General features: G+C 45.0%; 1 protein-coding gene across 1 annotated transcript; it reads left to right on the forward strand.

The window, feature by feature from the left end:
- Positions 1-991: 991 nt before the first annotated feature.
- LOC135050485 (kelch-like protein 35) lies at positions 992-27356 on the forward strand. Its single transcript, XM_063956979.1, has 7 exons — positions 992-1157; positions 1585-2460; positions 4026-4210; positions 11541-11659; positions 23608-23796; positions 24666-24854; positions 26396-27356. The coding sequence occupies exons 2-7, from the start codon at positions 1586-1588 to the stop codon at positions 26582-26584; spliced, it is 1746 nt and encodes a 581-aa protein (XP_063813049.1). The 5' UTR covers positions 992-1157; position 1585; the 3' UTR covers positions 26585-27356.

A 27356-nucleotide genomic window follows, 5' to 3' on the forward strand; every position in this document is an offset into this window, starting at 1 on the left:
GGGGCAAGCTGACCCGCACATGCTCTTAGGGCAGATGGTGACACTCCATCAGGACTTGGAGCTTTCCTGGGTTTGGCCCTTTTGAACAATGCCTCCACCTCTTCTTGGGCGACTTGCAGTGCCTGTAGTTGGCCGTCGGTGTTCGGGGCATCATAGAGGTGATTGTTTGGGTTGCAGGGGACTTCTTTTGCGAACCTGCAATAAAAGTGGTTCAGTTCGTCTTCATGGTATTCTAGTGAGCTCTACACAATATAGAGGGCATGTGATCAAACTTTTACAATACAGAGAGCCATCTAGTTACCGATATACAATGCAGTGAACATTCTAGTTCACTATATAGGATATAGATAGTATAATATCAAACTTTCTATAAAACAAAGAACAATAATTTCTATATAAAAAAACACAAAGCATTATAGTGAGTTCTATACCATGTAGGAAGCATCTTAGACTTTTTGTATAATAGGGAGAACATCCTAATGAGCAATAAACAATACAGAGAGAAACTTAGAGACTGATATGCAATATACATAGCATTCTACTCATTTCCATAAAATATAGGAATATCCTGATGACCTTTATACAATATGGAGAACATCTTAACAATATACAATAGAGAGAGTACCTTAATGACCTTTATACAATATATAGAGCATGCTATTGACCTATATACAATACACAGAGTATTTTAGTGACCGACGATCAATAAAACAGAACATTCTAGTGACTGAAATACAATACATTGATAATTATTTCTGTCAAAAAGTGTCAAGATAAGATTATTGAAAATATTTGTATTTTTTTTGAAGTATGAAAGTAAGGTATCTAACTTTATTGCAATTAACCAACAATATATACTGTATAAGTGTATATATAACCTACATAACTAAATGAACACTAAAACAAACTCACAGAGACAGACTGAATTGGATTAAAAGTCATGGCTTTTTTATTGAAAGAGTGATCTTGTTTTTACTTCTTTAAGGAAAGAAGGACGCTACAAAACACTTGGCTCCAGCCATAGGATTATAAATTAACTCATGAGGCGACTGATACCTGTGTCTAATGTAAGCTGTTCTGAGAAGACTCAATGCCCCTTACTAAAGCATAGAACAAGCGTGTCCACAGACACAAACGCCCAAAGTCCTCCCGCCTAGGTAGGCTATACTAAATATCTTTAATGGGGAAGTGCCCAACTTCCTACACATTATGTGGCTGCTGGTTTGTTGTGCCTTCCCATCCATCAGTATCTTATACAACTGAGTAAAACAGAGAAACAAGAACATAAAAACCAATAATATGGAAGGAACATCCATAATCTAGCCAAAATGGCTGTCAGGAACACCACCATTCTTAAATTCCCTAGAAATAACGAAAAAACTAAACAAACCCCTAGCCTAATCTACATAGGTGCTGGTGACAAAATTCTGACCAATTACCAAAAACTAAGGACTTTTATATAGTCTTCAGCTTAAACAGCTCTCGTCTAATTAAAATCTTATTGCCTTAAATATGAAATAATAGTACATTATACAAAGTTTGAATGATGCTTAATTTATTTTATTTTTATGTTTTAATATCCAGAATGAAAACTGAGCTAGGTAATGAAACCAGATGCCTTCAAAACCCCATAATCAAAAACATGGCACAAGAGCACACGCGGCCATGTGTTGGGACGTGTCATGCTAATGAAATCCTTCAGAGCTTAAATGCCTCCAGGCAAAGTGGTGTATTTACAGATGTCACTCTTCTAGTAGAAGGTCAGACGTTCCCCTGCCATAAAGTCATCTTGTCCTCCAAGAGCTCTTATTTCAGAGCCATGTTCAGCAACAGTCTTAAGGAGACCAATCTCAATGTTGTGGACCTTCATGAGTTATCTGCTTCATCAATAAGTCTTGTTTTGGACTTCATGTATGAAGGTAAACCTCAACTACAAGAAGACAATGTGCAGGACATCCTGCAGGCCTCTGATTTGCTGAACATCTTCAGTTTAAGAAATGCATGTGTGAATTTTATTGATGGCCAGCTAGACCCTTCCAACTGCGTTGGCATCATGAAGTTTGCAGACATGTTCTCAATCCCGTCACTATCGGAGAAAAGCAAGAAGCTGATGCTGGAAAGTTTTGCGGAGGTCTCCTGCCATGAGGAGTTCCTGGAGCTGAGTAAAGAAGAACTGATTGAGTGCTTTAGGAACAGTGATCTGGTGGTGGACAAGGAAGAGGTTGTCTTTGAAGCAGTCATGAGGTGGGTGAAGGGAAACAAAGGCATGGAAAGGAAAGACCTGAGGGATATCCTGGAGCATGTGAGGTTGCCCTTGCTGGATCCTGTTTATTTCCTGGAGAAGGTGGAAATGAACAACAGCATCCAAGACTGCCCTGAGTGCTTCCCTTTGCTGCACGAGGCTCGGATGTACCATATCCTTGGAAACCGGCTCAATTCAAGGAGAGTGAGACCAAGAAGGTAGTAATGCAATATTTTACATTATGTTGGGAAGGACTATCCACTGTTTTGTAAGTGTAATACTAACTCCACCCTGAGTATAATTCACATAGAAACGTTTGTTATCCTTGGCATCCAGGATCCCGGGTTGGAACCTCTAATGTTTAATTCTACCACCAGAACAAGCAGTATATATATTTTTTAATTATTATAACCGCATCCAGTTTTCATGTATGGTGTGTCGGGATGTTGTAATCCTGACCGTCACAAAGGCACTGGTGGGGTAAGCATCTGCTGAGCTGCTCCATGAACCCTGCCTTCTAGTATCTGGCCATAATTTATGACCATGTCATGGTGCCAAAAGGGTGTGGTATAGAAGATCTACAATGTCTAGGTCAACAGTCATCAGGTCGACATTGGCAAAAGGTGGACATGGACAAAATGTTGACAGGGTCAAAAGGTTGACATGCCAATAGTACACATAAATAATCAACATGTTTTTTTGCATTTTTGGCGTTAGCTTTCATCTGGAATCACCATTTGTAGAAACGTGTCCCCTTCATGGGCTCACTATGGGGTCGGTGTCTCGTTCTGTTCTGCTTTGCTCAACATAAGTATGGAAAAACCCGAAAGAACATGTCGACCATATGTGTGTCAACCATTGCCAAGTTGTCCGTTTGAACCTGTCGAATTTTTGTCAATGTCTGCCTTTTGCAGTGTCGACCTTTCATAGGTCGGCCTTTTGTCAAGGTCAACCTAATGTATGTCAACCATATGGTGTCGACCTATAGTCCGGATCTCGTGCCAAAATGAAATGTACATAAGTATCTGCTTTTTTTGTGCATCGCACAGACTCATGACCCTCTGTGATGTCACCTTTTTTTTTTATCAACCGTTGGATTATTACTGTATGTTGACATTCAAAATGTCAACAGTTATTAGGTCGGCATAAGAATATCCACATGGTCGTTGTGTCAACAATGAACATATCAACATGTTCATAATGTCGACATTGATGCTGTCGCCATCCAGCATGTCGGCACTGATGTACTGTCGACATTGTTGAAATATCGACAATGTGTGTTTAGTATGCTTCTAACCCCAATGGTAACACTAAACCTAACGGAAATGTAGACATAACGACGGTGCCGACATTTAATATGCTGACATTCGGTCAATGCCAACATTTTTGCAGACGTCAACATTAATTATATTGATATATTAACCATGTCAATATCATGAATGTTGACCTTCTGGTGTTGACATTTTGAATGCCGACATTCTGTTTGCAGACTTTGTGAGTGCGCACCGCATAGGGGGTTCTCCAAATCAGCCAATCCCAGAATGTTGCTAGGCAGAACACGCAGCACTATTATAAATGAACAACCATACTGAGAAATCCGTGCACAATTCAGGCATTTATCAAATGCTCTGATGATAAAATGTTAGATATGGTGTATGGTGGTTATGGGTGATTATAGCATCCGATCAGTAATTAGGTTATGTTGGTCTAGGTCAGAAGTGCTAGTAAATAACTGCAGTGTTTGAAGACTATAGTATACCAATGCATTGCACTGTCCTTCCAGATTCATGGACCTGTCAGAGGTGATCATTATTATTGGTGGCTATGACGGAAAGGGGGTCTTAAAGTTACCGTACATTGACAGCTACGACCCCAAAGGAGGACAGTGGACGGCCATATCTGCGGTTCCTGGATACACCAAATCCGAACCTGCTGTCTGCACATTAAAGGATAATATCTATATGTCAGGTAACATCCCTTACTAGCACAATATTTCCTCACCTGTAATACATGGAGTTTGCCCTTGCAATTATGCCAGGAGACATTCTGCTGTTTGACCATTAGATGGCACTGTTATGTATAGTCCTTATGTAAATGTATGGGTGTAGATCAAAGGGTCGACATTAACTAGGTCGACCACTATAGGTCAACAGTGACTAGAACAACACCTAAAATAGGTCGACATGGTCATCAGGTCGACACTGAAAAGGTCGACATGAGGTTTTTTTTTTTTTAAAGTGTCGATTTCTACGTAGTGAAAACCTCATGTCAACATTTTCATGTGTCGACATTTGCCATGTCGACCTAGTGACCACGCCGACCTAATGACCATGTCGACCAATAGTGGTCAACCTAATGACTGTCGAGCAATAGTGGTCGACCTAATGACTGTCGACCTAAACTGCTGTCGACCTAAAGACCGGATACCTAAGCGTATAGTCAATATGTAAATGCAAAGTTATGTACAGTATATGCATAGACCTTATGTATAGTTATGGTCATTCTGATCTTTTTCATAGGTATTATGCATCCTTTATATATAGCTACTAGGTGATTCATTGCGCCCTACGGGCGCTCTTCACACCGTTGTAAGGGGCTACGCCCTCTTAACCCTTGCACACCCTTGAATCACCTAGTAGGTGCTGTGGTTGGGGGAGTGGTGGGTGCAGGGGAGACGCGGATGGGGGAGGGGGTCTTGGGGTGCCGCAGGTGGGGGAGGGGTGGTTGCGGGGGTGCTGCAGGTGAGGGAGGGGCTGGTGTGGTGGTGCCGAGGGTTGGGGAGGGACGGGTGCATGGGTGCTGTGGGTGGGGGAGGGTGTCCGGTGCCACTGCGGATGGGGGAGGAGCGGTTGCGGGGGTGCTGCGGGTGTGGGAGGGGCGGGGGTGGTGCGGGTGGGACAGGGGGTCCGGAGCCACCGCGGGTGGTGGAGGGGGGGGGGGGGGGTGCCGCGGATGGGGCCCGGAGGTACTGCGAGTGGGGGAGGGGCTAAGCTGCTGTCCTCCCTTTGGCAGAGGCTCTCCCGGAGACTCGCACAGCAGCCAAGCAGCCACTTACTATTGTTAGCGCCGGTGTCCCAACGTGCCGCATTACACAGAAAAAGATGCACTCAACAAACTACAGCTCCCAGCAGCCCTTAGTGCCGGAATGCTCTGCGCCGCTTTCATACACATCTATACCGGTGGTTGCCGCAGCTTTTGTTCCACTTGCGCCGCGGCTAGGGAGTGGGGATTGTTGATGGCAGAGGGGGCAGGCGGACTGGCAGCAGGAAATAGGACGCTGCAGTAAAAGGAGTTTTTCCCCCCATCTACAGCGCAGAGACTTGCTGCAGATGCAGTGGCATACCCTCCAGCTGCACCTTTTTGGCAGGTACAGTCCCTTTTTTTTATGGTCTATACCGATTTCTGGCTCTTCAAACTTCCATTGAAAGTATAGGAAAAGGGGCGTGTCAACATCCCTTTACCTGTGGCTACGCCCTTTTTCGATTTTGTAGCGATTTTTATGTGTAAAGTGTTGGAGGATGTGTTGCTGCAGATGCAGTGGGGCCTATTTTGGGGTGTGGACCTGGAGCTACAGCTCCATCAGGGGTGGTCTTCTGTATGCCGAATGTCGGGATCCCGGCGCACAGTATACCGGCGCCGGAATCCCGACACCCAGCATACGGTCAACTATTCTCCCTCGTGGGGGTCCACGACCCCCCTGGAGGGAGAATAAAATAGTGTGGACTGGGTGTGATAGACCTGCTGCTAACCCAATGAGAGCTCCTAGCCACACCCAGAGTTATACACACAGGCACAGAGTCACAGATCTGGTCTATTATATAGGAGATTGTGCTGATATAAATCTCTTCTCTTGGCAGTTTATAAGTAACATTTAGGATTGCCCAGCCGCCTCGTCAGTACCAGCCTGGAGCTGTAAAGGCTACTCCTAAGATGGGCCAATCACTGCCAGTGTTCAGATCCATGAGGTGTAACTTTCCTCTGTTAGATGTGGCACCTGCCGGTGTTATTTACTGGGAGGGGAGATGCTGTGGTAAAACCCATAGGTAAAATTCGCTACCGGAGCTGTGACCCCTCGGGAGAGTAGTCAAGACTCCCACAAGCCCCTCACTGCCCCCTACTTCCCAAGTGAAGTGGGAAATCCAGGTAGTTTGATGACGTGATCTGTGCTGAATTGCCCCATCGTGGCCCTGCACCCTGCGTTACAATGCCGGAATGATGGCTTTGTATAGGATGACATTACACAAAAATTTGTAGGACTCAAATAGAAGGAGCTTTAAAAATACAGATTTAAAATACAAAATATGTCCCTGTAATTGTAGGTGGAAGAGATCTCTGTTGCGCAATTCAGGAACCTTTTTCCTTAACTCTGGGTCTTCTATCAAGGCGATGTTAGCATGTAAAAAAAAATTTTTATATATATATATTATGTATAAGTGTGTAGTAAAGTTTTTATCACAAAAAAACCCACAAGAGTCTTTCCTATTGTAAAATGCACACACAGAGGGGTATATTTACTAAAATTCGTATTTTTCAGAATGAGGTTAAAGATTAAACACAAATGACATCGAAAGTGTGAATTTGCAACTTTTTGAATTTATTACGACTAATTTACTAAGCTGTCGTATTTTTCAATTTCGTGTTTTCCGATGCCTATGTCATTCGTAGTTTTGTAAGGTAGAATGCGGCTGATTTAGTGGTTTTGCGGCCGTGTTATGAGGTTTTTTTACGACTGCGTCACATTTTAGTTACGGCAGTGTTTGTCCGTTCACGGCCGCGTTTTTTTTCTAAGTTTCGTTTTTGTCACTCGTCCGCGATTGGTTTGATTCGTGATGGAGGAGTGTCTGTGCACATTACTATAAAAACGCCCCGAACCGTCAGCACCTCGTGGGTTTAGCTAGTGGAGAGGTGAGAGGAAGGTGTGTTAGGAGTTGGAGAGTTTTTTGGAGTTTGAGGAGGATTTGAGGAGGTTGTTTGCGATTGTTGAGTGCTGTACTCAGGGCCGGCAACAGAAATCTCGGGGGCCCCGTACAGGTATATCTGTGGGGCCCCATCACAGGGCTCGGTGACTGTGGCTAGGAGGCCAACCAAGAGACGCCGTCTTGAGGCTGAATCAGCAGCACCATCATCACCACCCCGGAGGCGCATCTCCGCAGTGTTGTCCCTGCCACCACAGGCAATTTTGGCCAGTCCACAAAGCGAGGATCCACAATCACCTCAGCTGTCTGGTGAGTAAACATAAAAGTTAATTGTAAATAATTTACAAAACAGTGTGGTCGATGAATTAACCTGGATAAGGCATAAGGAAGTGATAAACCACTGATATGTGCAAGGTGATAAAGGCAGAAGCAAAACAGATCCTAACTGTTAAATTACATATTGGAGCTGATTGGCTGGTGTGTTTATCACCTTGCACATATCACTGGTTTATCACTTCCTTATGCCTTCTCCAGGTTAATACATCTGCACCACTGTTTGTGTACAGCCAAAAATAATGTATTATAAATACAAAATCATCCTTGTAATAATCACAAACAACAAGCACATGGGGTTAACGTTATTTTTGTGGTTACATTTTCAGATGTGATGTTGGCCATAGCAACCAATTTAGATTTATATTTAATTTGCAAGAAACAGCAACATAAATGTAATCTATAATCCAATTGTTTTGCATGGCGAACATTACCAGTTCTAAACATAGGCCACCTTAAGACATTTTCATGCATTTTTAACGATTAATTTGTGTTTTACTTTATTTGTCAAATTTTTGCCCAGACCACTGACTGCCTTGAACAATGTATGAGTGTTTTGCAAAACGCATTTAATGTATTGTGTGTGTTTAACAAAAGGAAGGTTCATACTCAATCTGTAAATGCAGTAATTTAAAATTGTTAGAGTTCTTCGTGTTCGCACATTAATTATGGCTCAGAGTCCGACAATTCCCTAAATCATTTTTCAACTGAGTATGGAACGTTAGAAGCCACATATGTCTACAAAAAGGTGAGCTACATAGTTAATTTTAGGCCACAATCTCTGTATCATTTACAACATGAATATTACTAAGTAAGGCATGTTGACGTAAAGCAATAAAATGAACAATGCAAAATATTGACTAAATAGTGGCTGTCTTCAACCCCATACAGAACCACCCATCATGGACGAGGACGCCCAGCAGGAAAGTGACCAGCAGGATACCTACACACTACACCTGCAGCCCATCGATCCTACCCAGCCAACCACGCCGCAGGACATAACCCAATCACCCCAAACATCCCACAGCCCCCAATTGAGGCCAACACCACCCCAGCAACAAATGGCCCCAGAGTTTTGGAGCAGTTGGGCCACACAACAGGCGCAACACTATGCCTGCCTGAACACCCACGCCCAATACCTTGCCAGTCTGCCCCATCATCTGCCTCGCCTCAGTCGGAACTCAGGCAGACTGATAGTTCAGGTTGGCAGAATTGCCAATTCAATGGAGCAGATGAGGGCAAACAACAGTCAAATGTAAGCCAATTTACTCCGAATCATGGATGAACAACAGCGGCAGCAACAAGCCCTCATACAAATTATCCAACACAACCAACTGATAAACGAAAACCTCTCCCGAATTATTGCCAACAACACTGCCGCAAATACACAACTGACTGCAAGCATACACAACCTGAGCCAAAGCCTTAATGTGTTGGCATCCCAACAAATAAGCTCAAGCTCGGGAACAACCACACCAAGCCAGACCCCAGTTACCTCCCCTGTTAGACGCTCCAGCAGAACACGGACCAACGAACCAGGCCAATCCTCTGCACCCAGCACACACAAAAAAAACAAATGAAGGCTGCAGCAAATCGTTGTTTACCAATAAAGTTTTGGCAATTGTTACACAAAAAATGCCTGTGTTCAAGAAAATAATTTTTAAACACGCAATATGTGTATGGTTTAATGTGCTAATGAGTGACAGTGTAAGTTATTCAAACTATAGTATAACTGTAAAGAACAGGATAAATAACAAACACTAACGCAACACAAACAACATTCACACCTACAATACATTTTAGAAAAGTGGTTAGGCAAGGTTATTTATAACTAAATAATACTTACCGTTAAAATAACGCCGAATCACTTCTTGCCTTACCTGCCTCCCTACATCTGTACTCACACTGTCACCAGATGTATCTAACTCACCTACTTGCTGGCTGTTTTCTTCATCACCCACATGTGGCAGATGTTGGCGCAAACACATGTTATGAAGAAAACAGCAGCAGAACACAATCCTAGTCACCTTTGAGGGACTATACAACAAAAGCCCAGCAGACTTATCCAGACACCGAAACCTAGATTTCAGCACCCCAAAACATCTTTCTATCACATTCCGCGTAGACTTGTGTGCATTATTATAATTGTGTTCAGCAGGAGAATCAGGTTGGGACAATGGAGTAAGGAGCCAAGAGTAGCAGCCATAACCACCATCACCTGAAAGACAGATATAGGCAACATTAGGACATGTGGATTATGGTAAATAACATACAAAAATCAGGAGTTTGAAGTTACCACACATACAAACAACACACTTGGAACATACTCAGCAGACAGCCATCAGGCATTTGTCCATCCTCAAAGTTATCGAAGACTGACTGAGGATGAAGGAGTCATGGCAGCCGCCAGGGTAACCTGCAACCACACTCATAATTTTTAGATTTGCATCACAAACCACCTGGACATTAGTGGATTGGCCCATATCTCTATTTGTATAAATATATTGCCTGCCCCTAGGTGGTCTCAGCTCAACGTGCGTCCATAAAAAATTGTTTTTCTTTAAAAAAAAAATATCAAAATAATTACATAAAAAATGTCACTTCATACCTATATGGTATAGAGAATAATCCACACTGGGCCAGCTGAGAGTGTGGATTATTCTCTATACCATATAGGTATGAAGTGACATTTTTTATGTATATATTTTGATTTTTTTTTTAAAGAAAAACTATTTTTTTATGGAGATCTCATTGTGAACTATTACCATCTTCTCGGGACCTGCAAGTCTAGATGTATTGTTATTTTGTGGACTTTGTTTCAACTATCAACCTGTTTTGTGTTTGTTTTTTATCCTACCCCATTTGTGTGAGGTTTTTTTTTTTTAATATAAAATCTTTTTTATGTGAATTTTTGCTGCTGAAATAGTTTGTGGTGCTAATCTCTGCAAGTTCGGCATATGTGGGATGTAAATTATGATGACCACATATACGTTGAACCCTTGAAAAAAAAACAGATACGCTTGAACACAACTGATTTTCTCGTGAGCAGGGTACGCCCCATATCAACAATTAAGAACATTTTCTTGAACACAAAAGAAACCTTTATGTGTTTGAATTCAACCTGTTGCTGTGTTAGTGGGGTACGCTTACCTACCATTTAAGGGGTCTATTGCATACTGGTATTCTAAACATTGTGGTGGATAAAGATGTGTGATGCATCTTTTGAAGTGTGAGTTCGGGTACGCTCCTTGATTGCACTAGTCCACCTCCTTCTGAACACCCTGTGTGTGCATTTTACAATAAGAAAGACTCTTGTGGGGTTTTTTGTGATAAAAACTTTACTACGCATATATATTATTGTTTTTTACACGCTAACATCGCCTTGAGAGAAGACCCAGAGTTAAGGAAAAAAGTTCCTGAATTGCGCAACGGAGATCTCTTCCATCTACAATTACAGGGACATTTTGTATTTTAAATCTGTATTTTTAAGTGCCTTCTATTTGAGTCCTACAAGTTTTTCTGTAATGTGCTGTCATTTCTTGAAGTTTTGGTGAGGTTCATCTGTGGTGAATCAATTTGAGGGCTGCTTTTAAGTGCGCCACTTACCAGGGATTCTGACATTTGTTTTGCTTTGTATAGGATGAGTCCGCAATTGCGTAAGCCAAAATGTCAGTACGTATAACTCAAGGCTGGTGGGGTGGCATGGTCACTGTGACTCACTGTCCCAACGGCACCCTCAAGACTTTTCCATCTTGCGGGGTGCCTGGAGGAGGGGCATCCCCTGTAGAGAAAGGTGCTTAGAATGCACCTGGCACCCATCTTCCTGCTCTGTGCCCCCTCCCTGGTGCTTGTAATCATGATGTCATGTTCTCTTGGGGCAAGAGTGCTGGCCGACGGTGCCCTCGACAGCACTGGTTTCAAATATTCACTACGTATAAAAAAGTCGGCGGCTCATTCGTATTGAGGCTAAAGGCTAGATATACAGTATAAGGAAATGTTTGTACTTCTCTATCAGTAAACTCACAGCTCATTATAATACCCTCTTCCAGGTGGTCACATCAACAGCCACCACGTCTGGATGCTGAATGTCCATGTTAATAACTGGGTAATGATCGGCTTGCTGAACACGGGCAGGTGGAGACATGGCATGGTAACGCTAAAGGGCCAGGTAAGGGCACTGCAGGTAATACCAACCACATTTACTGCCCACGTCAGAAGAAGCTGTACAGTACACTGAGGCTCCGTCTGTCTGCTGCTGCTGCCACAGGCAATTTAGTGAATACTGCGACATCCACGTGCAGAGCCCTGCGGCGATGCAACGTCATATTGGTGTGTCATATATTAAAAGTCCAGAAGCAGAGCATTTTGTCCCTCCTGGAGAGGATCATGTTGGGAGGTATGGAAGCAGTATGGGGGAATTGTACAGTACAGAGGAAGAAGTGTGGTGGAATTGTATAGTACAGAGGAAGGAGTATAGTGGAATTGTACAGTACAGATGGAGTATGGTGGAATTGTACAGTACAGAGGAAGGAGTGTGGTGGAATTGTATAGTACAGAGGAAGAAGTGTGGTGGAATTGTACAGTACAGAGGAAGGAGTGTGGTGGGATTGTATAGTACAGAGGAAGGAGTATAGTGGAATTGTATAGTACAGAGGAAGGGGTGTGGTGGAATTGTATAGTACAGAGGAAGGAGTGTGGTGGAATTGTACAGTACAGAGGAAGGAGTGTGGTGGAATTGTACAGTACAGAGGAAGAAGTGTGGTGGAATTGTATAGTACAGAGGAAGGAGTATAGTGGAATTGTACAGTACAGATGGAGTATGGTGGAATTGTACAGTACAGAGGAAGGAGTGTGGTGGAATTGTATAGTACAGAGGAAGAAGTGTGGTGGAATTGTACAGTACAGAGGAAGGAGTGTGGTGGGATTGTATAGTACAGAGGAAGGAGTATAGTGGAATTGTATAGTACAGAGGAAGGGGTGTGGTGGAATTGTATAGTACAGAGGAAGGAGTGTGGTGGAATTGTACAGTACAGAGGAAGGAGTGTGGTGGAATTGTACAGTACAGAGGAAGAAGTGTGGTGGAATTGTATAGTACAGAGGAAGGAGTATAGTGGAATTGTACAGTACAGATGGAGTATGGTGGAATTGTACAGTACAGAGGAAGGAGTGTGGTGGAATTGTATAGTACAGAGGAAGAAGTGTGGTGGAATTGTACAGTACAGAGGAAGGAGTGTGGTGGGATTGTATAGTACAGAGGAAGGAGTATAGTGGAATTGTATAGTACAGAGGAAGGGGTGTGGTGGAATTGTATAGTACAGAGGAAGGAGTGTGGTGGAATTGTATAGTACAGAGGAAGGAGTATGGTGGAATTGTATAGTACAGAGGAAGAAGTATGGTGGGATTGTATAGTACAGAGGAAGGAGTGTGGTGGAATTGTACAGTACAGAGGAAGGAGTGTGGTGGAATTGTACAGTACAGAGGAAGAAGTATGGTGGAATTGTACAGTACAGAGGAAGGAGTGTGGTGGAATTGTATAGTACAGAGGAAGAAGTGTGGTGGATTTGTACAGTACAGAGGAAGGAGTGTGGTGGAATTGTACAGTACAGAGGAAGGAGTGTGGTGGAATTGTATAGTACAGAGGAAGGAGTGGGGTGGAATTGTATAGTACAGAGGAAGGAGTGTGGTGGAATTGTATAGTACAGAGGAAGGAGTGTGGTGGAATTGTACAGTACAGAGGAAGGAGTGTGGTGGAATTGTACAGTACAGAGGAATAAGTATGGTGGAATTGTATAGTACAGAGGAAGGAGTGTGGTGGAATTGTATAGTACAGAGGAAGGAGTGTGGTGGAATTGTATAGTACAGAGGAAGGAGTATGGTGGAATTGTATAGTACAGAGGAAGAAGTGTGGTGGAATTGTACAGTACAGAGGAAGGAGTGTGGTGGAATTGTTCAGTACAGAGGAAGGAGTGTGGTGGAATTGTATAGTACAGAGGAAGGAGTGTGGTGGAATTGTATAGTACAGAGGAAGGAGTGTGGTGGAATTGTATAGTACAGAGGAAGAAGTGTGGTGGAATTGTACAGTACAGAGGAAGGAGTATAGTGGAATTGTACATTACAGAGGAAGGAGTATAGTGGAATTGTACAGTACAGAGGAAGGAGTATAGTGGAATTGTACAGTACAGAGGAAGGAGTATAGTGGAATTGTACAGTACAGAGGAAGGAGTGTGGTGGAATTGTACAGTACAGAGGAAGGAGTGTGGTGGAATTGTACAGTACAGAGGAAGGAGTGTGGTGGAATTGTATAGTACAGAGGAAGAAGTGTGGTGGAATTGTACAGTACAGAGGAAGGAGTGTGGTGGAATTGTACAGTACAGAGGAAGAAGTATGGTGGGATTGTATAGTACAGAGGAAGGAGTATAGTGGAATTGTATAGTACAGAGGAAGGAGTGTGGTGGAATTGTATAGTACAGAGGAAGGAGTGTGGTGGAATTGTACAGTACAGAGGAAGGAGTGTGGTGGAATTGTTTAGTACAGAGGAAGAAGTGTGGTGGAATTGTACAGTACAGAGGAAGGAGTGTGGTGGAATTGTACAGTACAGAGGAAGGAGTGTGGTGGAATTGTATAGTACAGAGGAAGGAGTGGGGTGGAATTGTATAGTACAGAGGAAGGAGTGTGGTGGAATTGTATAGTACAGAGGAAGGAGTGTGGTGGAATTGTACAGTACAGAGGAAGGAGTGTGGTGGAATTGTACAGTACAGAGGAAGAAGTATGGTGGAATTGTATAGTACAGAGGAAGGGGTGTGGTGGAATTGTATAGTACAGAGGAAGGAGTGTGGTGGAATTGTATAGTACAGAGGAAGGAGTGTGGTGGAATTGTATAGTACAGAGGAAGAAGTGTGGTGGAATTGTACAGTACAGAGGAAGGAGTGTGGTGGAATTGTTCAGTACAGAGGAAGGAGTGTGGTGGAATTGTATAGTACAGAGGAAGGAGTGTGGTGGAATTGTATAGTACAGAGGAAGGAGTGTGGTGGAATTGTATAGTACAGAGGAAGAAGTGTGGTGGAATTGTACAGTACAGAGGAAGGAGTATAGTGGAATTGTACATTACAGAGGAAGGAGTATAGTGGAATTGTACAGTACAGAGGAAGGAGTATAGTGGAATTGTACAGTACAGAGGAAGGAGTATAGTGGAATTGTACAGTACAGAGGAAGGAGTATAGTGGAATTGTACAGTACAGAGGAAGGAGTGTGGTGGAATTGTACAGTACAGAGGAAGGAGTGTGGTGGAATTGTATAGTACAGAGGAAGGAGTGTGGTGGAATTGTATAGTACAGAGGAAGAAGTGTGGTGGAATTGTACAGTACAGAGGAAGGAGTGTGGTGGAATTGTACAGTACAGAGGAAGGAGTGTGGTGGAATTGTATAGTACAGAGGAAGAAGTGTGGTGGAATTGTACAGTACAGAGGAAGGAGTGTGGTGGAATTGTACAGTACAGAGGAAGGAGTGTGGTGGAATTGTATAGTACAGAGGAAGGAGTGTGGTGGAATTGTATAGTACAGAGGAAGAAGTGTGGTGGAATTGTACAGTACAGAGGAAGGAGTGTGGTGGAATTGTACAGTACAGAGGAAGAAGTATGGTGGAATTGTATAGTACAGAGGAAGGAGTGTGGTGGAATTGTATAGTACAGAGGAAGGAGTGTGGTGGAATTGTACAGTACAGAGGAAGAAGTGTGGTGGAATTGTACAGTACAGAGGAAGAAGTGTGGTGGAATTGTACAGTACAGAGGAAGGAGTGTGGTGGAATTGTACAGTACAGAGGAAGAAGTATGGTGGAATTGTACAGTACAGAGGAAGGAGTGTGGTGGAATTGTACAGTACAGAGGAAGGAGTGTGGTGGAATTGTACAGTACAGAGGAAGGAGTGTGGTGGAATTGTATAGTACAGAGGAAGAAGTGTGGTGGAATTGTACAGTACAGAGGAAGGAGTGTGGTGGAATTGTACAGTACAGAGGAAGAAGTATGGTGGAATTGTATAGTACAGAGGAAGGAGTGTGGTGGAATTGTATAGTACAGAGGAAGGAGTGTGGTGGAATTGTATAGTACAGAGGAAGGAGTGTGGTGGAATTGTATAGTACAGAGGAAGGAGTGTGGTGGAATTGTATAGTACAGAGGAAGGAGTGTGGTGGAATTGTACAGTACAGAGGAAGGAGTGTGGTGGAATTGTACAGTACAGAGGAAGGAGTGTGGTGGAATTGTACAGTACAGAGGAAGAAGTATGGTGGAATTGTACAGTACAGAGGAAGGAGTGTGGTGGAATTGTACAGTACAGAGGAAGGAGTGTGGTGGAATTGTATAGTACAGAGGAAGAAGTGTGGTGGAATTGTACAGTACAGAGGAAGGAGTGTGGTGGAATTGTACAGTACAGAGGAAGAAGTATGGTGGAATTGTATAGTACAGAGGAAGGAGTGTGGTGGAATTGTATAGTACAGAGGAAGGAGTGTGGTGGAATTGTATAGTACAGAGGAAGGAGTGTGGTGGAATTGTATAGTACAGAGGAAGGAGTATGGTGGAATTGTACAGTACAGAGGAAGAAGTGTGGTGGAATTGTACAGTACAGAGGAAGGAGTGTGGTGGAATTGTACAGTACAGAGGAAGAAGTGTGGTGGAATTGTACAGTACAGAGGAAGGAGTGTGGTGGAATTGTATAGTACAGAGGAAGGAGTGTGTTGGAATTGTACAGTACAGAGGAAGGAGTATGGTGGAATTGTACAGTACAGAGGAAGGAGTATGGTGGAATTGTACAGTACATAGGAAGGAGTATGGTGGAATTATATAGTACAGAGGAAGGAGTGTGGTGGAATTGTACAGTACAGAGGAAGAAGTATGGTGGAATTGTACAGTACATAGGAAGGAGTATGGTGGAATTGTACAGTACAGAGGAAGGAGTATGGTGGAATTGTACAGTACAGAGGAAGGAGTATGGTGGAATTGTACAGTACAGAGGAAGGAGTATGGTGGAATTGTACAGTACAGTGGAAGGAGTATAGTGGAATTGTGCAGTACAGAGGAAGAAGTATGGTGGAATTGTGCAGTACAGAGGAAGGAGTATGGTGGAATTGTACAGTACATAGAAAGGAGTATGGTGGAATTGTAAGAGTACATAGGAAGGAGTATGGTGGAATTGTAAGAGTACATAGGAAGGAGTATGGTGGAATTGTACAGTACATAGGAAAGAGTATGGTGGAATTGTACAGTACATAGGAAGGAGTATGGTGGAATTGTACAGCACATATGAAGGAGAATGGTGGAATTGTACAGTACAGAGGAAGGAGTATTATGGAATTATACAGTACAGAGGAAGGAGTATGGTGGGATTGTACAGTACAGAGGAAGGAGTATGGTGGAATTGTATAGGACATAGGAAGGAGAATGGTGGAATTGTACAGTACAGAGGAAGGAGTATTATGGAATTATACAGTACAGAGGAAAGAGTATGGTGGGATTGTACAGTACAGAGGAAGGAGTATGGTGGAATTGTACAGTACATTTTCCTGCAAACCTTTTAATAATGACATTGCAGTATCCTTTGGCTGAGCTGGGATTGGGTTATGTCAGTATATTCCTTTGCGCCAATTTGTCTATACTGAAGGTGTACGTACGCGTCATGTTACCTGTGTGGCCGCATCACCATTGATCATGTCAGCTAGGGGTAAAAAACCAGCAAAAACAGGATTTTGATACCTACCGGTAAATCCTTTTCTCCTAGTCCGTAGAGGATGCTGGGGTCCACTTCATGACCATGGGGTATAGACGGTTCCGCAGGAGCCATGGGCACTCTTAAGACTTTTCAATGGGTGTGAACTGGCTCCTCCCTCTATGCCCCTCCTCCAGACCTCAGTTATAGGAACTGTGCCCAGGGAGACGGACATTTCAAGGAAAGGATTTACTTTAATACTAGTGGTGAGATACATACCAGCTCACACCTTAACCATGCCGCACAACATGGCATTCAACATAACACACGCCAACAGGCATGAACCAATTACAGCAACATGCTGAAACTAATATAACACAACATGTGTAACTTAATGAACAAAACTGCAGGTAAAGTACGCACTGGGACGGGCACCCAGCATCCTCTATGGACTAGGAGAAAAAGATTTACCGGTAGGTATCAAAATCCTGTTTTCTCATACGTCCTAGAGGATGCTGGGGTCCACTTCATGACCATGGGGTTTATACCAAAGCTCCAGTATGGGCGGGAGAGTGCGGATGACCCTGCAGCACCGATTGACCGGACTTGAGGTCTTCATCGGCCAAGGTGTCAAACTTGTAGAATTTTGCAAATGTGTTTGACCCCGACCAGGTAGCTGCTCGGCAAAGTTGTAATGCCGAGACCCCCCGGGCAGCCGCCCAGGATGAGCCCACCTTCCTAGTAGAATGGGCCTTCACTGACGTCGGTAACGGCAATACAACCGTAGTATGAGCGTGCTGAATCGTACCTATGATTCAACGCGCAATAGTCTGCTTGGAAGCAGGACACCCAATCTTGTTGGGCGCATACAGGACAAACAGAGCCTCTGTTTTCCGTATTCGAGCTGTTCTAGTGACATAAATCTTCAAAGCCCTAACCACATCTAGAGACTTTGACTCAGTGAACGTGTCAGTAACTACTGGCACCACAATAGGTTGGTTTATGTGGAAAGATGAAACCGCCTTTGGAAGAAAATGTTGACGAGTTCTCAACTGTGCCATATCTTCATGGAAGATCAGGTAAGGGCTCTTGTGAGACAAGGCCCCCAATTCAGACACCCGCCGTGCGGATGCCAATGCCAAAAACATCACCACTTTCCAAGTGAGAAACTTCAATTCTGTCTCTTGTAGAATGGTCCCATGGTGCCACTGGAGGCACAAATGGAGGCTGGATGTGCAGAACGCCTTCCACGAAGGTCTGAACCTCTGGAAGAGAGGCCAATTGTTTTTGGAAGTACACTGACAAGGCCGAAATCTGGACCTTGATTGATCCCAATGGGAGGCCCGCTTCCACACCAGCCTGCAGAAAATGGAGAAAACGTCCCAACTGAAACTCTTCCATAGGAGCCTTCTTGGATTCACACCGAGACACACATTTTCTCCAAATACAGTGGTAATGTTTCGACGTTACTCCTTTCCTGGCGTGAATAAGGGTGGGGATGATTTCCTTGGGAGTACCCTTTCGGGCTAGGATCCGGCGCTCAACAGCCATTCCGTCAAATGTAGCCGCGGTAAGTCTTGATACACGCACGGCCCCTGCTGCAGCAGGTCCTCGCGAAGAGGAAGAGGCCGAGGATCTTCTATGAGCAACTCCTGAAGATCTGCGTACAAAGCCCTTCTTGGCCAGTTTGGGGCAATGAAGATTGCTCGAACCCTTGTTCTTCTTATGATCCTGAGAACTTTTGTGATCAGTGGAAGTGGAGTGAAGACATACACTGACCGGAATACCCACTGGGTCACTAACACGTCCACTGCTATTGCTTGAGGGTCTCTCGACCTGGAACAATATTTCTGAAGCTTCTTGTTTAGACGAGATGCCATCATATCTACTTAAGGAACTCCCCAAAGACTTGTCACCTCTGCGAAGACGACTTGGTGGAGGCCCCACTCTCCTGGATGGAGATCGTGTCTGCTGAGGAAGTCTGCTTCCCAGTTGTCTACTCCCGGAATGAAAATTGCCGACAGAGCCTTTACATGTCTTTCTGCCCAGAGGAGAATCTTCGTCACCTCTGCCATTGCCGCTCTGCTTTTCGTTCAACCCTGCCTGTTTATGTACGCGACTGCTGTTACATTGTCCGACTGGATCTGCACGGGATGATCTTGAAGAAGATGTACCGCTTGTTGAAGGCCGTTGTAAATGGCTCTCAATTCCAGCACGTTTATGTGAAGGCAGGCTTCCTGACTTGACCATTTTCCTTTGAAGCTTTCCCCCTGAGTGACAGCTCCCCAGCCTCGGAGACTTGCATCCGTGGTTACCAGGAGCCAGTCCTGAATCCCGAACCTGTGTCCCTCTAGTAGGTGAGAACTGTGTAGCCACAGGAGCGAAATCCTGGCTTTTGACGACAGGATTATCTTCCGGTGCATGTATAGGTGGGATCCCGACCACTTGTCCAACAGGTCCCACTGGAATACTCTGGCATGGAACCTGCCAAACTGTATGGCCTTGTAGGCCGCCACCATCTTCCCCAACAATCGAATACACTGAAGGATCGACACACTTGATGGTTTCAATATCTGTTTTACCATTTTCTGGATTTCCAGAGCCTTTTCCACCGGAAGAAATACTCTCTGAACTTCTGTGTCCAGAATCATCCCGAGAAAAGACAATCTTGTCGTCGGTTACAACTGTGACTTTGGATAATTTATGATCCAACCGTGTTGTTGGAGCATTGACAGGGAGAGTGTGATGTTTTGTAACAACTGCTCCCTGGATATTGCCTTTATCAGGAGATCGTCTAGATAAGGAATTATATTGACTCCTTTTTGACGCAGGAGAACTATCATCTCCGCCATCACCTTGGTGAATACCCTCGGCGCCGTGGAGAGACCGAAAGGTAAAGTCTGGAATTGGTAATGGCAATCCTGAACCGCGAATCTCAGATAAGCCTGGTGAGGAGGATAAATGGGAACATGCAGGTAAGCATCCTTTATGTCTACAGACACCATGTAGTCCCCCTCCTCCAGACTGGAAATCGTTGCCCTCAGTGATTCCATTTTGAACTTGAATCGTTTCAAGTAGAGATTCAGATTTTTTTAGGTTTAGGATCAGTCTGACCGAGACGTCCGGCTTCGGAACTACAAAAAGTCTTGAATAAAACCCCTCCCCTTGTTGTGACAAAGGTACCAGGACTATGACCTGATCCTGACATAATTTTTGGATTGCCGCTGTTACTGCTTCCCTTTCCAGAAGAGAAGCTGGCAAGGTCGATTTGAAAAATCGGCATGGGGGAACGTCTTGAAACTACAGCTTGTACCCCTGGGATACTATCTGCAAAACCCAGGGGTCCAGGCCAGACAGAATCCAACCTTGGCTGAACAGTTAGAGACGTGCCCCCACCCGAGTGGCCTCCCGCAAAGGAGCCCCAGCGTCATGCTGAAGATTTGGCAGAAGTAGGGGTAGACTTCTGCTCCTGGGAACCTGGAGCCGCTGTGGACTTCTTTCCCCTTCCCCTACCTGCAAAGAAGGGGGAACCTCTTGCTTTTTTGTATTTACTGGGCCGAAAGGACTGCATGTGAGGGTGATATGTCTTTTTTGCCGGTGCAGGCGCATAGGGCAAAAATGTCGACTTACCTGCGGTAGCCGCCGAGACTAACGCATCCAGTCCATCGCCAAATAAGGCCTCACCTTTATATGGGAGAGCCTCCATATTTCTTTTGGAATCAGTGTTCCACTGGTGAATCCACAACGCCCGCCGAGCCGATACTGCCATGGTAGCGGCTTGTGAACTCGAGTCCTTTATCTTTCATCGCTTTTAGCATGTATGCGGCAGCGTCTTTGATATTCCCTAACTTAAGCAGTATCTCATCTTTATCAATCGTGTCAATTTCTGATGACACGCTTTCTGACCATTTTTAAATAGCGCGACTCACCCATGTGCAAGCAATTGTGGGCCTGGGCAGCGTACCATTTGCAACAAAAATGAATTTCAATGTAGTTTCCATTTTGTGGTCTGTCGGCTCATTTAGTGAAGCCGTGCCAGGTGCAGGGAGAATTACCTTCTTTGTCAACCTGGACAGAGCACTATCTAACACAGGGGGTGACTCCCATTTTTTCCTGTCCTCCACTGGGAAAGGATAAGCTATCTGAATTCTCTTGGGAATACAAAATTTCTTTTCGGGATTCACCCACATCCCTTCAAAGAGAGTATTAAGCTCGTGGGAAGGAGGGAAAGTAACCTTGGATTTCTTTTCTTTATAGAAATAAGCCTTCTCCTGAGGTACAGGAGTGGCTTCCGTGACTTCCAGAACTTTCCTTATAGCTACAATCATATATTGTATATTTTTTGCCAATTTATGATCTATTTCTCTGGAGTCAGTATCGTCGGCACAAGAATCAGTGTCCGTGTCGGTATCAGTATGCACAATGGGGGTAATTCCAAGTTGATCGCAGCAGGATTTTTGTTAGCAGTTGGGCAAAACCATGTGCACTGCAGGGGAGGCAGATATAACATGTGCAGAGAGAGATAGATTTGGGTGTGGTGTGTTCAATCTGCAATCTAAATTGCAGTGTAAAAATAAAGCAGCCAGTATTTACCTTACACAGAAACAAAATAATCCACCCAAATCTAACTCTCTCTGCAAATGTTATATCTGCTACCCCTGCAGTGCACATGGTTTTGGCCAACATCTAAAAAAATTCCTGCTGCGATCAACTCGGAATTACCCCCAATATTCGCAAATGGTCTCTTATGTGACCCAGAGGGGTCGCCTGCGGATGGAAGAACAGAGCCCTGGAAAATCACATCCTCCACAGATTTTCTCCAGCACTCAGCATGAGATTCAGACTTATCTAATCTCCTATTGATATGAAGCATACTATCACGTATTTCTTTCACCCATGCAGGCTCTTGGTGTGATGGCAGCGCCACCACATTAAAACTCTGTGTCCCTAAAATTTCTTCCTCCGGGGAGGAACTCCCTGCCTCAGACATGTCTTACACACGTGTACAACACACACTCACAGACACACTGGGACTTATAGGGGACAGACCCACAGTAAAATCTGTCAGAGGGACACAGTTTAGGAGCAGCCAGTTCACAACCCAGCGCCAAAGAAAAAATCCCCGTGCCGCGTACTTTGTACACAGAGACAAAATCCCTGTGTTGCGTACTCCGTACACAGAAACATTTAAGCACTATTATATTATGCACAATATGTATTAGCACCCAGGCCCCCCCTTTTTCACCCTGATACTTGTTCAGAATTGGAGGAGGACCAGCTTCTTCTCTGCAGTCTGTGAATGAGAGAAAATGGCGCTGAACAGTGTGCTGGCTGCCTGAGGAGGAAGCTCCGCCCCCGCAATGGCGGGTTTCTCCTCAGAGATTTTTCACATAATATTTATACTGGCGGGGGTAGGGCTGTGCCTTGGCATTTTATGCCCCCTTTTATCCAGTTTACGAGGTTATTTGCTGCCCAGGGAGAAACCCCACCCCCAGCGCCCTGCACCCCGCAGTGCCTGTGTATGTGTGGGCAGCAATGGCGCGCTGCGCTCCCGCCAGCCACGCGGTACCTTAGCCGTCACTTTGCTTGATTGAAGATCTATCTTCATACACTCACCTGTCTACTGACTTTTGGCTCTGTGAGGGGGGTGACGGCGTGCTGTGGGAGTGAGCATCTAGACACGGCTAGCGTTCAGTACCCTTCAGGAGCTAATGGTGTCCTGTCTGCCAGAAGCAGAGCCATGAAACTCTTCAGGAAGTTGGTTCTGCTTCTGCCCCCTCAGTCCCACGAAGCAGGGAGACTGTTGCCAGCAGATCTCCCTGAAAATAAAAAACCTAACATATGTCTTTTCAGAGAAACTCAGTAGAGCTCCTCAGAGTGCATCCAGTCTGCCAGGGCACATTTCTAAAACTGAGGTCTGGAGGAGGGGCATAGAGGGAGGAGCCAGTTCACACCCATTCTAAAGTCTTAAGAGTGCCCATGGCTCCTGCAGAACCGTCTATACCCCATGGTCATGAAGTGGACCCCAGCATCCTCTAGGACGTATGAGAAAGGGGGTTATCCCTGCTTCATACACTGACCATGTAATCTTTCCCCATAGCACTTCCAGTGATAATACTGGCATGATGGGGATCATTTGCTGGTGGTTCCAGATTAAATGTCTCCCTTGTCCTGTATTTATTAGATGTGCGTTCTATCACTGAATGCACGGGGCAAACATATCTCAGCTCTGGGAAAAGCTTTTGAAATGAGACCTTTCTGGTAAACAATCTAATTGTCAGTGCTATATTATATATATTAGAAAATTATTTATATATATATATATATATATATATATATATATATATATATATATATAGTATATATGCTTTAAGTGCACTTAAGTGAATTGGCTGCATTGCAATCTTGCGACTGACCTTCCCTAGATCTACTGTGTTGGTGGATTTGATGGTCTGAAGAGGCTGTCTATGGTGGAACGGTACAACGCATTCACCAACGCCTGGTCTCCTGTCGCCCCCATGTTGGAAGCTGTCAGCTCTGCTGCTGCTGTGTCCTATATGGATAAGATCTACGTCATTGGTGGAGCTGTGGATGATTACCGGAGCACGGACAAGGTAAAGGGGGTAATTCAGACCCGATCGCTAGGCTGCGTTTTCGTACAGGTCTGATCTGCGCATGCATATGCACCGCAATGTGTAGGCACGTCGGTCCGCAGCGCCGGGATGTCCCAGAAAAGCGATCACACAGGCGATCGCAAGGTGACTGATAGGAAGAGGCCTTTCGTGGGTGGCAACTGACCGTTTTTTAAAGGAGTGTCCGGAGAAATGCAGGAGGATCCAGGCGTTTGGAGGGAGGGTTTCTGACGTCAGCCCCGGCCCCGATCATCACACCGGAAGAGTAAGTCCTGGGCTGCGCAGCTCTCCTGCACATGCGATCACACCCCTGCACAGCTAATTCCCCCTCCCCCTGTATGGGGCGACTACATGATTGCAGGGATGCAAAAAACGCACCCTAGTGATCAGTCAGGCCCAAAGTCTTTGAGTTTCGATGAGAACTTGGCACCTTTTCTTCCTAGAAAAAGAAAGCACCATACACACACAAAAACATGTTTGTACATGTGTGTATTTGTACATGTGCGTGCGTGCGTGCGTGCGTAGTGATTTTTCTTTAATTTTTTTTTATATAGGAAAATTTTTTAATATCTCAATGTACTCTGAAAATGAAGCTTAGGACAAATAAGCCGTCTCATGTTGCATGAAGCGCCTTACTGCGCCAAACTCCCCCATATTCATCTGATGCGCCCGCTCTCCTCTAAAGTACAACAGCACCTGCGCTGGATCGCGCAGGCTCCCCGATAGCGTTTTTCCACCAGCCATGCCGGAGATGCACTATTTTTGTTAACACTTCCTTTTGATGTTACAATATGTTTATTTATATTGAGTTTTTTACATTATATCTGTAAGTTTGTTTCACCGTATTGTAGGTTCAGTGTTATGACCCCGAGGAGAATTCCTGGATGTATCTGTCTCCAGCCCCTTTCTGCAAGGACAGGATTAGCGCTGTGGAGTTAGATGGGACTATATACATTGTTGGAGGATTGATGAGCACAGTCTTCAGCTACAGCCCAATAACAGACACCTGGTGTAAAGCAGCAACTTTACCCGGACCTCTGGTGAGAACTGTTTGGTCACGTGTCTTGGTACCCCCCCCTGAATCCGCCTCTGGGCACACCAACCGTCACTCCCTCATCTGCTGGTTCCCACCTAAGGTTCAGCTCCCTCTCAGTTGATCAATTTTGTTTATTTGTTCTTTATAAATGACCTTCAGGGAGGGAGTACTGCTGCGTGCCATCTACATATTGGCACTGGAGGGATAAAGAAGGACCAATAACGCCAGTATGTACTTAGAAATGCAAAATCACAAATGACAACTCTCCCAATAAGAGCTGTCCTTTGCGATAGAAGGACTTTCGGGTATAGGATCCCAGGAGTTCTTCTGCACATGTGCAAAGTGAAGCGGCCACCACGGGAGATGACCGACTCCTAGTTCCAGAATGTACATATGGAAATGCGGCCAAAACTTTGAAAACTAGATTCAGAGTTCTGGACACATTTTCGGCTTTAGTACATCCAACCCTGGGCTGGATGCAGAGGTGCATGCAGTGCATGCATAGCTGCGATTTTGCTTGCAGCGGACACAGAGACACCTTCGTACATAAGCAGGAATATCAGATGCGCATCAGGCGGGCCACCTGACCTTTCAGCCACCCTATGCTGTCTCAGACTGAGGGTCTCACTGAGGACGCTGGAACCTTTTCCAGCTGCGCATGAATTTGTAGTGGCTGACTAGGGGTATGCCCAGAAAATGGTCCCAACACACCTTCGTTTCTCTAGCCACCCCACATTACCTCCCCAAACACTTTGGCGCATGCGCGGTGGCACAAAATTGCACCTCTGAATGAGGCCCACTGTGTGCAGAGCTCCTACTCAGCAGTCATTGGCTCTTTCTCTATTTACACATAATAGAGAGTTGGAGAATAACATTTCCCGTGCCGGCAGCAGCGAGCACCCACACTGGGAGAGATCCTCAGCCGACACAGGCTGCGTCGGTAGAACTGAAGTCCCTGTGACGCGCTCATTTATCCCTTTCATGTGTGTCAGGTGTCTCCTGGGGATCGGTGATCACTGGAATACCAATATGTTTATTATGAGTGATAAGATCTGTTTCAATTCAATACTGTATATGTAACATTTCATGGCTTCCCCTGGAATGATAATTACCGGATGGCGACGCATGCGCATTACATCTGCTGGTACCCAACCTAAGCCATCACTTTACTTTGTATTTACACTAAGCCCATGTCCCGGCATCTGGGGATAAATTGCCATGAAAAGGCATTCCAAATCACTGCTCACTTATATTATACTTACCCCTCCGGAGTCCCGCGGCATTATGCCAGAGTCTACTGCTGCTGGAGAGGATGGTGCCCGCAATGAAGGTTGTACGCGGGTCCCCTCCTCTCTTACACCGCCCCTGGCCCTCATACACCGCCCCTGGTCCTCATACACTATTGCTGTAGTTGCGCGAGGGGAGTGACTAAAGCAACAGTAAACAAGGACACATCTGTAGGATTCCTGGGACATCCATATTTTGAAAGACCTGACTGGGTGCATGTGATAATCACTGAAACCATATCCCGTTTTTTTTCTCCAGGAAAGTTGCGGTGTGACGGTTTGCGGAGGGAAGATCTACATCATGGGCGGCAGAGATGGAAGCGGACGAGGGACAGACAAGTCGTTAGTGTTTGATCCAACAACAAAAGAAGTCTGTGAAGAACGGTCGTTGCTGCGCTGCACCAGTCACCATGGCTGCGTCACAGTCCTGCAGAGACTGAGGAGATGACTGATCCCCCCCCCACCCGGTTTTGCTGTCGCTCACGTGAATTGTTAGTGTGGCCGCCCTCAGGAGTTGTGTGGGGGCCTCGACATCATCCTGCCTGAGGACAGGGACACTACGACTGACGCTGGGAGTTTGTGATGGGGACAGAAGGCGTTAGTGTCCCCCCTCATCAGGCAACACAGCAGTGCTGAAATAGGGGGCCCCAGGAGAAAGGCCTCCACAATTTAGGACAGGAGGAACAAGGAGGCTGGGGTGATTTTAAAATACAGATGGAGCTTCGCTCATCTAGCCTTCTCTGCTGCGCCTAGGTGCACCAAGGATTATTAGCATAAACCCTTCATCTGTTGTTCTCAGCTGCAGTACAATACAGAGAGAACAATACATCAGGGGATTAAGGGGGTCATTCCGAGTTGATCGCTGGCTGCATTTGTTCGCTGCACAGCATTGAGGCTAAAAACGGCACTTCTGCGCATGAGTATGCATCACAATGCGCACGCGCGACTTACTATTACAACGACCGATGTAGTTTCACACAGGGTCTAGCGATGCATTTCAGTCGCACAGGCAGCCATAGAGTGATTGACAGGAAGAGGGCGTTTCTGGGTGGCAACTGACCGTTTTCAGGGAGTGTTCGGAAAAACGCAGGCGTGGCTGGGAGAACGCAGGGCGTGTTTGTGATGTCAAATCCGGAACTGAATGTTCTTTATATCTTCACTGTTTGTACTTTTTTTTTAATATCACATGTTCATGAATAAATAAATCCTGCTTTAGTTAT

The sequence above is a fragment of the Pseudophryne corroboree genome, chromosome 2 (assembly GCF_028390025.1).
Source record: "Pseudophryne corroboree isolate aPseCor3 chromosome 2, aPseCor3.hap2, whole genome shotgun sequence".
Taxonomy (NCBI): Eukaryota; Metazoa; Chordata; class Amphibia; order Anura; family Myobatrachidae; genus Pseudophryne; species Pseudophryne corroboree.